General features: G+C 42.9%; 1 protein-coding gene across 1 annotated transcript in view; it reads right to left on the minus strand.

Moving 5' to 3' along the window:
- Positions 1 to 1004, minus strand: part of LOC148871137 (subtilisin-like protease SBT4.15) — a 5436-nt gene extending 4432 nt beyond the window's left edge. Inside the window, exons 1-4 of the mRNA XM_088972561.1 lie at positions 871 to 1004; positions 701 to 789; positions 330 to 427; positions 84 to 227 (exon numbers count right to left, since the gene is read on the minus strand). Of these exons, the coding sequence (XP_088828687.1) occupies positions 84 to 227; positions 330 to 427; positions 701 to 789; positions 871 to 966 (427 nt within the window). The 5' untranslated portion in view covers positions 967 to 1004. The remainder of the gene's footprint in view (positions 1 to 83; positions 228 to 329; positions 428 to 700; positions 790 to 870) is intronic.
- Between the last annotated feature and the right edge of the window lie 11003 nt (positions 1005 to 12007).

The raw sequence follows: 12007 nt of genomic DNA on the forward strand, positions 1-12007 counted from the left end.
GAAAAAAAAAAAAATCTAAACAAATGGATCAAACAAGAAGCTAAAGATACCGAGTATTGCCTGCTTTTCCAGCTTTAAATTACCTGTGTCCAACAAACCCACTATGATATCTCTCTCAATTTTATATCTCCTATTTACTGTTAGAGGCATTCCCAGAAAATCCCATGATCTTGTGGTGTGAAGCTTAAGTTTGGTGTTTGGAAAAACGGATACGACCTCCTCTCTCTCTGCAATGATCCAACCAAAAACATTCTTCATTTTCATTGTTGTATTTGGATCAGTGCACGGAAGTATTAAAAGTTCAGTTTTTGATAGATAGCCATACATACCCATCAGTCGATTTGCTTCATGTGGCAACAGCATGGCCACGAACCCATTAAAACTCCTCTTATAGCTGTGTAATATGGACAATCTTGCAATGCTCTCACTTGGAAAAAGAACAACATTTTCATCAACATCCAATTTCAAACAATTCCTAGAAGTTTAGCAACTAACTCCCGGAAAGACCTATTATATATGTTTCTGATAGTGCATGATCTGTTCTCTAAACAGAGTTATTACCTAGCAAGTTATTAACAGAAACAGATACCATCTCTGATCTTATCAGCAATATTCAAAAGCAATTATCAAAATCAGAAATTCACCCAACAAATGTTAGATAAGTGTCACAGCCAAAGGTGAAAGGCATCAGCCTACTTACTCTTCGATGACTTCAGTAAGCAGACTGCGGTGTTGCTCTTCTGGAACCAATCCATGCTCCAGCACTTCTCCCATGTACACTATATATGGCTGTTATCAACACAATAATGACCATTATCTGATGCTTTGAACAAACTCCATAAAGCTAATACACAAGATAGAGAGACCCACCTGTCTACCGGTGTTGCTGGCGGAGCCATGAATTGACGTAGCTACAAGACAGAGATTGATCAAGACGGCCAACAGAAGTTTTTCTGAGATCCTCATCGTCTAGATCTCCCAGTCTCTTTGATGAGCAGGTTCTAGAGAGTGACCAGTGGGTGGATTAAATATTGACAGAAATAACTAATGCTGTTTTTCTTTTCGTTTGCTTGTTAATAGTTTGATGAAGTGGAGATTTTTACAACTCATGGGGTTTCCCCAGGACGACTGGATTATATATCATGGAGAAAGTTGTGGGATGAGCTTGGTCAACTTGGACTCTTTCAGCAAAGCTAAATCACAACTATATCGCTTCAATTTGTTGGGCACAAATGGGTCGGGTCTAAAGTTGATCCATCTTGCTATCCAATCTAAATTTGCTTCTTCAGCCTTGGAGAGGAGAGCATCTAATGGAACGTAGGTTATAAAACTGAGGTCCAAACGGATATGGATGGAACATAGAATTTTGGATTGTATAATTCTTAGGTATCCCTCCCGTCATACTTGAAGAGCCTTCCTCTGGATTCAGTGATGAATCAGCATTCCATTAACACTTGCTATAGCCAACTTGATCTCATCTCAGATGTGTGACGTGATGAGGGGTAATTTGGCTCGATCTGTCAACATGCAAACACGTGGATTGACGTGATGACATAGACAATGATTCAGCATTTCCTACCACCTCAGCAGGCCACGTCAGCTCGGGTACCTCGGGCATCTCGGCCAAAACCGAGGTCTGAGCAGCTTGTGATGGCCTAACCTGCCGAGGTGACATGTAGCCAATTTCTATAAGCTAGCCAGTTGTCTCCATCCTCTTTGGGATCACGTCGTACGTCCACAAGCCTTATCCTTATCCTGCCCAGATCTGACGGACTTGGTAAGCCTTATCAGCTCACATGAAGCCCACCTCCGGGTGCGGAACGGACTCTTGGTAACGTAGGTTGGGGATCTCGGAGGTGTTTCGTAAGACCTACGGCAGCTCGCCTATATAAGGGCTTCAACCCCAATGCTATAAGGTATGCACAATTATTTTCTCACTAGCCCTTTAGCTTACTTAATCCTTCAGCTCACAAACTCCACTTTCTAACTTAAGCATTGGAGTGCCCACTCTGGATAAGCCACCCAAGGTCCTCTGATCTTGTTTTCTTGTAGTTCGACAGGCCAACCAAGCAGACCAACGTCCAAGCTGCCCTCCAGTTAGGAGCAACCAGATCGTGAACCATCAATTGGCATCGTTTGTGGGAACCACAACAAAAAGATAAGTTCCTACTTCTAGTTTTTGAATTTCACACACTCAATGGCATCTTCCAACAACATCAACAACAACAACGGTGAAGTACCAGTCACTGGGGGGCAAGAGCAACCCACGATGAACCTAGAGATCCCCTCCGTGACAATCAGGCAATTCACTATGCCCTTAACTCTTCCAGGAGTATCAGCAATGTTGAACCCAACATTCCCACTAAAACAGGTAAATGCACCATTGCCTCATGTGAACGCCCCTCTCCCTGTGGTAGGGCCATCTAAGCTTCCTGTGGGAATAGACACGCGACAGTTCTATGAACTGGTGCAATACGTAAGGAGGATGAACCTTCAAATAGGAGAGGTTCGAAGCATTCATGCCGTCATAGTAGCCTCAACAGCACTAGCAACCCCAATGTCCATCACCAACTCGGGGCCCAATACCACATCGAGGTCCAACACCTCCTCGGCATCCATCACCACCTTGAGCCCTTGTGGTCCAGCAACAATACAACTAGTAAGTTAACCAGTAGTAGAACGATCATTAGAATGACCAACACCACCGTCAACAAAATGACTAGCATCATCGCCAATAGAATGGCCGACAACCTAGCAACCAACAACCCGATGACAAGAGCAGGGACCCTGCCCCAGACCTGTCCTACCATCTTGACAACCGAAACTCGTCCCCTGTGTAAGACAACACCAAGGTCATGACTCCTGCAAACACAAAGGCAAACATCATGAATGAAGTGACACCGTAGAAGCTCACGTTGCGTCACCGTTAAGAGCGGTGTTTCCCCTACTATGGAGGCCAATAAGGGGAAGAGAGAAGAAATTAGGTCGGTCGTTGTGCAGCAAACCTCACTACCTGAGCCGACCATCCCCAATAGCACCAGAAATCTTCATAGCTCCATGACCAAAGAATTTCAAAGCACCCAACCTAGAGACATATGATGGTATGAATGATCCCAATGACCATAGTGATAGTTTCCAGTCTTTGATGCTGCTCCATGGAGCAAATGATGCCTACCTCTGTGTGGCCTTCTCTACAATCTTTAAATGTACGACGAGATTATTGTACCGGGGACTGCCCCCTGGTTCAATAAAGAACTGGAGCCAGTTTGTAGAGTTCTTGACCACGCACTTCGCTACGAGCAAGAGGTGCCTGAAGTCAACAACAAGCCTACTGAATGTGGTCTAGCAAGAAAATGAGCCCCTTAGGGACTACATTAAAAGGTTCAACCTTGAGAGGTTCCAGGTACCAAACCTCGACCCAACCATACAGCTCACCGCAGCCCAGAAGGGAGTCCAACACCCTTATCTATGTTGGCAACTCGAGTTGAACCCCCCAACTTCCATAGAAGCATTCCTCATAGAAGCCGAAAAGTTCATAAAGGTGGAGGAGGTTCTCAAATCTCAGTTTGAGTTGTAGCAGGTTGGGAAGAGAAAGAGAACAGAAGAAGAGGGAAGCAACATTAAACACTAGCGGAGAAAAAGTAAGTCGCCAAAATGAAGTAGGTCACCTCGCAACAGGTGAAGCAAATTGCCCAAAAAGAGCAGGTCACCACATCGGGGTTCTAGATTAGATCGGATCTAGAACCCCACCAATCCAAAACTAAAACTACACCAACTTGAATGCAAAACAGGGTGAGATTTTGATGCAAATAAAAGAAGCCAACCACGTCAAGTGGCCGCCCAGGATGAGAGGAGACCCTGCCAATCGCAACCCAAACTGATAGTATCACTTCCACCGTGACGTCGAGCAAGATACAGAGAGCTGCGAAACCTGAAGGATGAGATCAAGGAGCTGATCTGTCGTGGCTACCTTAGGCAGTTCATCGAGTATGATGATAGAGACCACTGACATGCCAAGTAGCGTAGAGATGCATTGGAGTCAAGCAGGCAAAATTACTGCAACCAGCCACCTCGGGATCCACCAACACTAGAGAGACCAATATATGAGGTGATTAATATGGTCACCGGTGGGTCGATAGTAGAAGGTTGCAATATAGTGGCAGGAAAGAATGCAGTTTAGGAGCTGGAAACGAAGATGAGAACACACTAAAGCACCCTCGAGTGGAGAAAGTCATATACTCTACTAAGGACGATGCTCTTGGGATCTAGTATTTGCATGTTGATGCCCTCGTTGTTAAGATGATCATCAATGACTTCGAGGTAAAGCGGATTCTGGTGGAATCAAGCAGTTCGATGGACATCATTTTCCTGAAGGCGTTTGAGAAGATGAAGCTGAACCGAAAGGATCTACATCCAACAGACGTGCCTCTAGTCGGTTTTAGTGGAGATGTGGTGAAGCCCCTCAACAGGATCAAGGTGTCGGTAGCAATAGGAACAAAGCCTAACACCGTCCGGTTTGAGCACACTTTCCTAGTAGTTGCCACCCCGTCCCCCTACAATGCAATCTTAGGTCAGCCCATCCTACATGCACTATGTGCAGTGGTGTCGACATACTACCTATCGATGAAGTTGCCGACGAGGTATGGAGTGGGGGTTGTACGAGGCAACCAACTAGAGTCTCGAAAGTGCTACATCGTGGCACTGAAGGGAAAAGCAAATTTGGTAGACAATGTCGAGCTGGAGCCGCCCCCTGAGTATGCTGATTAGTGAGCTACAATGGTGAAGGATATAGTCCAAGTCCTGGTCTCTGACACCGAGCCCACGAAGACTGTCCAAATCGGTGCTCGCCTGAGCAAACCACTCTGGTCTACTCGAGTAAGTTTTTTACTTGAAAATTTAGATGTTTTTGCATGGTCAATAGCAAAAATGCCCAGCATAGATTCAACCATAATTACTCACAAGATTAATGTGGACACTTTAGTCAGGCCAGTCAGACAAAGGAAAAGAAACCTCACCCCAGAGAGGTGGAGGGTAGTAGATGAGGGGGTCGGGAAGCTCTTTGCATCAAACTTCATTAGAGATGTCCAATATCTGAGCTGGGTAGCTAATCCTGTGCTCATGAAGAAAGCCAACAGCAAATGGCACATGCGCGTAGACTACACTGACCTCAACAGAGCCTGCCCAAAGGACAATTCCCCCCTTCCCAAAATTGACTGCCTAATAGACGCGACCTCAAGGCACAAGTTGTTGAGCTTCATGGATGCCTACTCCGACTAGAATTAGATCTAGATGGACTTACCTAACTAAGAGAAAACAACTTTTGCAACTGAGTTACGACTGTACTGTTCTAAAGTCATGCCCTTTGGATTAAAAAACGTTGGAGCAACTTTCTAGCAACTTGTAAACAAAGTTTTTAAGCCTTTAATAGGCAATAAAGTTGAATGTTATGTAGATGACATGGTCGTGAAGACCCAATTTTCTTATTTTCTAATTGATGATTTAAATTATGTTTTTCAGATCTTAAGAAATTATAACATGAAACTCAACCTGAACAAGTGTGTATTCAGGGTCATGTTGGGCAAATTCCTTGGTTATATAGTGAATTGATGTGACATCGAGGCCAATCCGGACAAAATCCAAGCAATCTTAGATATGAGACCACTAGGTCAATAAAAGAAGTACAATAGTTAATTGGCTGAATTGCCACCATGAATCGATTTATGTCTAAGAAATTTGGTCAATGTTTGCCCTTTTTCAAAGCCATAAAAAAGAACGAGCTAGGACAAAGGAAGACAATTTGCCAAGGAAGAGAAGATTGAAGACCGACCTTGAAGATCGAAAATGGAAGACTGACTTGGAGACATCGAGGTTAGCGCACAACCTCCAAATGCGAGAGCTCAAAATAAGACAAAGGAAATGAGACCCCAAGGCCCCTATTTATAACTGGTATAGCCGATCATGGACGATTGAGTGCAGGTTTGAAGTTCACAAAATTTTTAGTCTATGTGATGCTTGTGCATTCCCAAAACATGATCTAACCCGAATGTCGAGCTAGTTGGGTTGATCGGGTTTGACCTATAGACCCAGACTCATCATGGACTCCCACACCGAGTTGACCACCTCTGGCACAGGAAGGGGGGGGGGAATTGATGAGGGGTAATTTGGCCTGACCTGTCAACACGCTGACACATGGATCGACCTAATGACATGGATGATGACTCAACATTTCCTGCCACCTCAACAAGCTAAGTCAGCTTGGGTACCTTGGGCACCTCGGCCAAGACCAAGGTCTGAGCAACTTGTGTTGGCCTGACCTGTCAAGGTGACACGTAGCCAACTTCTAGAAATTAGCTAGCTGTCTTTGACCTCGACGGGATCACGCCTCATGTCCACAAGCCTTATCCTTATCCAACTTGGATCGGATGGACTCGATAAGCGCTATCAACTCACACGAAATCAACCTCCGGGTGCAAAATGGACTCTTGGTAATGTGGGCTAGGGATTTCGGTGGTGTTTCGTAAGACCTATAACGCCTCACCTATATAAGGGCTTCAACCCCAATGCTATAAGGTATGCACGATTATTTGATCACTAGCCCTCTAGCTTATTGAATCCTTTAGCTCACAAACTCCACTCGCTAACTTAAGCATCGGAGAGCCCACTCCGGGTAAGCCACCCCTAGTCCTCTAATCTTGCTTTCTTGCAGTTTGACCAGCCAACCTAACAAACCAATGTCCAAGCTGCCCTCCGACTAGGAACAATCAGCTCCATCATCACCCATTTCAGTTTTTATGAATTTATATATGGAGGGATTTATCCCAAGAATACAAAGGTAGTTAATACAACTTACATAAGTCATTGGCATATGGTAACATTGAGAAAAGATTATCACCATAAAAATACACAGTAGCCACCATGAGAACCATGATCATCCACAGATCCTGCCCAATTGGAATCACTGATGACAGGCAATTGAGTCGAAGAAGATATAGGCTGCATTTGGAAACAATGCAAATAAGTGTGAATACAAATATGTAGAGTGTAAAATGGTTCGTATAAATTGCAAAATTGGGTTAGTTTTGCACTGAAAAATTTACCTTATTACCAAATAGACTTTTATTGTAATGGATACAAACATGAATTCCAATAAAGCATATGCTTTTTTTATCAAAAACCCACTTGAATGCAAATTTACTTCTTTATATTTTTACATCTTATTATCAATGTAAATATGCATTGATCTATCATTTATCAATGAATAAATGTAATGTTGCCAAACACAAGAAAAATGAACTACAATACAAATTTACCCAAAATTAGAATTTACACTACATTTGCATTATTTTCAAATGCAGCGTCAGTAACATTCAGATTCTTAACAGCACACTGATGGTCCATGGTCGGCTTGGACAGATATTGATGAGAGACTTTATTCAATGAATAGGAGAGAACATGTCTAGTAACCATGAGATGACGCTTGGTGTCACAAACTCCATACACTAAGTTGGTCACCATGCATAACACCATGTGTGCAAGGCTCATGCATGAACTTATTTTGACTACGGAGGATTCTGATTTATTTTAAATGTTTGTTAGACTATATTTGAACGATATCTCCTAAAGAATATAGTTCCACTGCTAGAAACAAGGAGAATTACTCTCCACTAGGGGTTATTTCCTTAATTTTCTCTACTGTAATCTCCTATTTATATCCTCCGGAACAAGTAATGAATATCTTGCACTTTTTCAGTTATCTTGAATTTAGAGGCCAGGTTTCCTCGAATTAACCTACTCAATCTGGGAATCGTCAAAATAGGGAAGAAGAAGGGATCATCTCCTTCACCAACGGTGAGAACTGTTTTGTCGTCTACCAGTGGAAGACCAGTCACGAGATCCCAGTCCCAGAGTCGTGACAAATTGGTATCAGAGCCAAGCATGGACCCAAATTACGAACGACGATTTTCTCAGAACGAAGGGGAAGTTGGGTCTTTGGTGGCTAGTCATTATTAACTCATGGAGAAGATGAACCATATGATGGAAATATTCTCTGTCAGGTTTGATCGATTGGAAGGGACAAAGGGTAAAGAGGTGGGAGAGGCATCGAGCTCCCCAATGAGAACTGTTGGGGAACGTACTAGCGGATCCAGTAGTACTCCTAACTCAAATGTCAGTCTGAAGATGGAGTTCCCATGCTATACAGGCAATGAAGATCCGGCGAGTTGGCTTTACCGAGCCGAACAAATCTTTGAGTGGAAAAGGGTTCCAAAGGGAGAAAAGGTGTTGACCGCATCAGTTCATCTTGAAGGAGATGCCCAGTTGTGGTTCCAATTCCTTAAGCAGGACCATGGAGACCTCTCATGGGAAGGTTTCAAACGAGAAGTCCATCAGCGCTATGGTCCCACAAGGTACCAAGATTTCTTCGGAGACCTCTCCAAACTCCGACAAACCGGGACAATTCGGGAATACCAGATAGTTCGAAAAGTTACTTATGCGGGTTAATGGTCTCAGTCCGGCTCACCAAGTCAGTTGTTTCATAAGCGAATTAAAGAAGTCCCTGCAAGCTGAAGTGGTAGTGGCTCAACCAACCAATCTCTCCTCAGCTATAGGTTTGGCTCAGTTATACGAAGCAAGAAATTTGTCACTTCGGCGTGCTGCAACCACGGAAACTCATTAACAAGAGAGAGTGACAGAGACAGGAGCTACCTTTCCTGCACTTCTGGTGAGACGGATGACACCCAGTGAACTGCGGGAACAACGTGAGAAGGGTCTTTGTTACAATTGTAACGAAAAGTTTGCACCTAAGCACCGATGCAAACTCTTTTTGTAATTGAAGGATGTTTGGAGGACAGAGATGTTGAGATGGAAATTGAAGAAGAATCCGGTTACACACCCAAACTTCGTTCTATCTCTACTTCTCATGTACCAAGAATTATGAAAATTGATGGCACTTTGGGATGTGAAAAGGTGATAGTTCTCATCGACTCATGGAGCACACATAATTTTTCAGTCCGCAACTCTCTCAACGGGCTGGGCTCATACCCAATGGTACACGGTGTATTGACGTCTCTGTAGCAAATGGGCAAAGGCTGGTCACATCTGGTAATGCACGGGTGTGAAATTGCATTTACAAGGGGAGCCAATATTGTTGGATTTTAATCTCTTGCCACTAGATGGGTATGAGGTGGTATTGGGGATCCAATGGTTATCCACTCTCAGTCCTATATGGTGGGATTTTAAAAGGTTGCAGATGTGGTTTTGCTTAAATTGGAGGGAGATTACATTGCATGGTGTGCAACCATTAATTAAGACCCATGAGCACAACCACGAGAAGGCTGTTAGGAAGAGCGAGAAAGGAGTGATGTTACAGCTACGCACCCCACAGGCCAATTTCACTGGGTTGAAGCTTGAATTTTTGCCATCACTATGGCGGGTTTTGCAACAGTTTAAGGACGTGTTTAGTGAGCCACATGGACTTCCTCCTGCCAGAGCCCAAGATCACAGAACCACCCTCACACCTGGAGCTAGACCAGTCTGTTTACGTCCATACCGTTACCCACATTATCAAAAGGCAGAAATTGAGAGAAGCGTTGCAGAGCTTCTAGCATGAGGCATGATTCAACCGAGTTGCAGGCCCTACTCTTCTCCGGTGATTCTAGTAAAGAAGCAAGATAGCACATGACATATATGTGTGGATTATCGGGTACTAAACCAAGTCACGGTCAAAGATAAGTTTCTCATTCCTATCATAGATCAAATTACTTGATGAATTATATGGTGCTAATTATTTCACTAAGTTGGATTTGAGGTCGGGGTACCATCAAATCCAGATGCACTCAGCCGACCTGGCCAAGACTGCTTTTCGGACTCACCATGGGCACTACAAATTTCTCATTATGCCATTTGGTTTTACCAATGCCCAATCTACTTTCCAATCGTTAAATAGTGCATGTCCTTAACTCCAATAAGCTTGTTGTATATTATGACATTTAATGTAAATGAATAAAATACATATTTGATTCATGTTATTATGGTGTGTTTCTGTGTAATATCCTTAAACTGGACACTAATGAAACTCATGTTAGTTTAGAATCTTCACAACCATTGGATAGATCTGGGGAGATTTATCCTACCAAGATTGACACTGATGTGCCGCCAAGTTGGTTGGGGTGGCTTGTCTCAGCTGAGAGTGAGACCTGAGGTACATGCAGTGTGGGTTTTCTTGAAACCCTGAACTGGACCAAATTCCAGTGTTGCCCTGGACCTTGGAGACAGATGGGCAAAACTGATGAGCTAAGTGTCGGACTGGGCTGTCTTTGATATGCCAATCAGTGAGATCCTTAGCGGGGGTCAAAACCTGGGTATGTTGGGACAGTCCAAGAATTCACATGAGCGAGTGATCATAGTCAGCCCCTTTGTCATACAAAGTGAATGATCGGGGAATGCACTATCTCTGGTGGAAAACCTAAACTGTTGGCAATAGATTTCAAATGTGTTTGAAATTTGGTTTTGCAAAATACATTTATATAGAGATATACTTATATATTATGGTTTCAAATTGTCTACAAAATGTTTTAATTCCCGGAATCCATGTGAGTAAAGAATGCAACACTGTACCTTGCAGTCGAGGGAGAGGTCCTCTCTTGTCGGGCAATGTTTGATCATTATGGGCTGAGAGGTTAAGTGTAAGACCATCTAGGGATAATAAACCTGATGAGCTAATCTCACATCTGCCCACAGTTCTTGGGCCTTCATAAGATGGTTGGACCCAATGACCATTTAGTGTAAATGTTGGGTTCATTAAGAGCCCATATTGATGGACTCTGGGGTTCACTGTATTTAACAGTGAATTCGTATAGGCTTTGTAACAGAGGCTAGGCTGAACCCATGTGGCTTATGTGGAGATCAATGATAGGGTTCCACACCATACAAAGAGAGCCAAGCTAGCCAACATTAAAATAAAGTGAGCCTAAAAGCTTAATGGGCCTAAAGCCAATTTCGAACTGGGTTAATTAGATTAATTAATTAAGGGCGAATCTGGGTATGGATTAGCAAATGAGGATAAGAGGATAATTCTTATCCACTTAAAGAGTCCAGATCCAAATAGAGATTTGGATGAGAGAACTTTTAATTTGATTAAGAGTAGCTAATCTTGATCTACAAATAAGATAAAGGATTATTCTTGTCACTTAAAGAGTCCATATCCAAATAATGATTTGGATCAAGAAATTCTTAATCAAATTAGGAGATTATCTCTTTAAGGGCTATACATAAACAGCAGGGCGGACCTGAAAAGAGTTACACAGTTTGACTGTTTCTGCCTCCAGTTTTCTCTCTCTGCTCTTGCTACCCTACTCTGTTCGATCTCCATTTTTTGAAACTGATCAAGATTTGATATTGATATTGTTTCTTGGTAGAAGAAACAATTTGGAAGCTGTGCTCACTACCCCATTCAATTCTTGTTGAAGAATCAGAGGTTCTTGGTGAAGAATCATTTGCTAATCCTACCTCATCCTAAGCTGTATCATCTTCAGTGGAGGGAAGATTTGGTATACTCTTTGGGCGTAAACACCTGTGTTGGGAGGAGCTTTATACGTGGATTCTGTATCAGCTATACATCTCCCTAATCTTGGTTTTAGTGGTCTGGTTTGATTACAAGAACGAACCTTGAAAGTATAGTTTTCTAAATTGGGAATACGATTACCAGATTGGAGTAAGAAAATTTTGAAATTTCACCTAGCCACCCTGCATGGTTCATCCATCTATATGATAGATTTCCTATCCCTTCACCAATCAATATTAAATGAAATTTTTAAGAATTACCTAAGAAAAATTATGCTAGTTTTTTTTCGATGATATTTTGGTCTACAGCTCCTCATGGGACCAGCATTTCCAACATTTAGCTGTTGTCCTTGGCACTCTCCAAAACCACCAGCTACATGTCAAGGAAGAAAAGTGCCAGTTTGGCCAAAGTGAAGTCAAGTATGTTGGCCATATCATCAGCCAAAGT

Source organism: Nelumbo lutea, chromosome 2, assembly GCF_056320005.1.
Source record: "Nelumbo lutea isolate HS-2025 chromosome 2, American lotus-T2T, whole genome shotgun sequence".
Taxonomy (NCBI): domain Eukaryota; kingdom Viridiplantae; phylum Streptophyta; class Magnoliopsida; order Proteales; family Nelumbonaceae; genus Nelumbo; species Nelumbo lutea.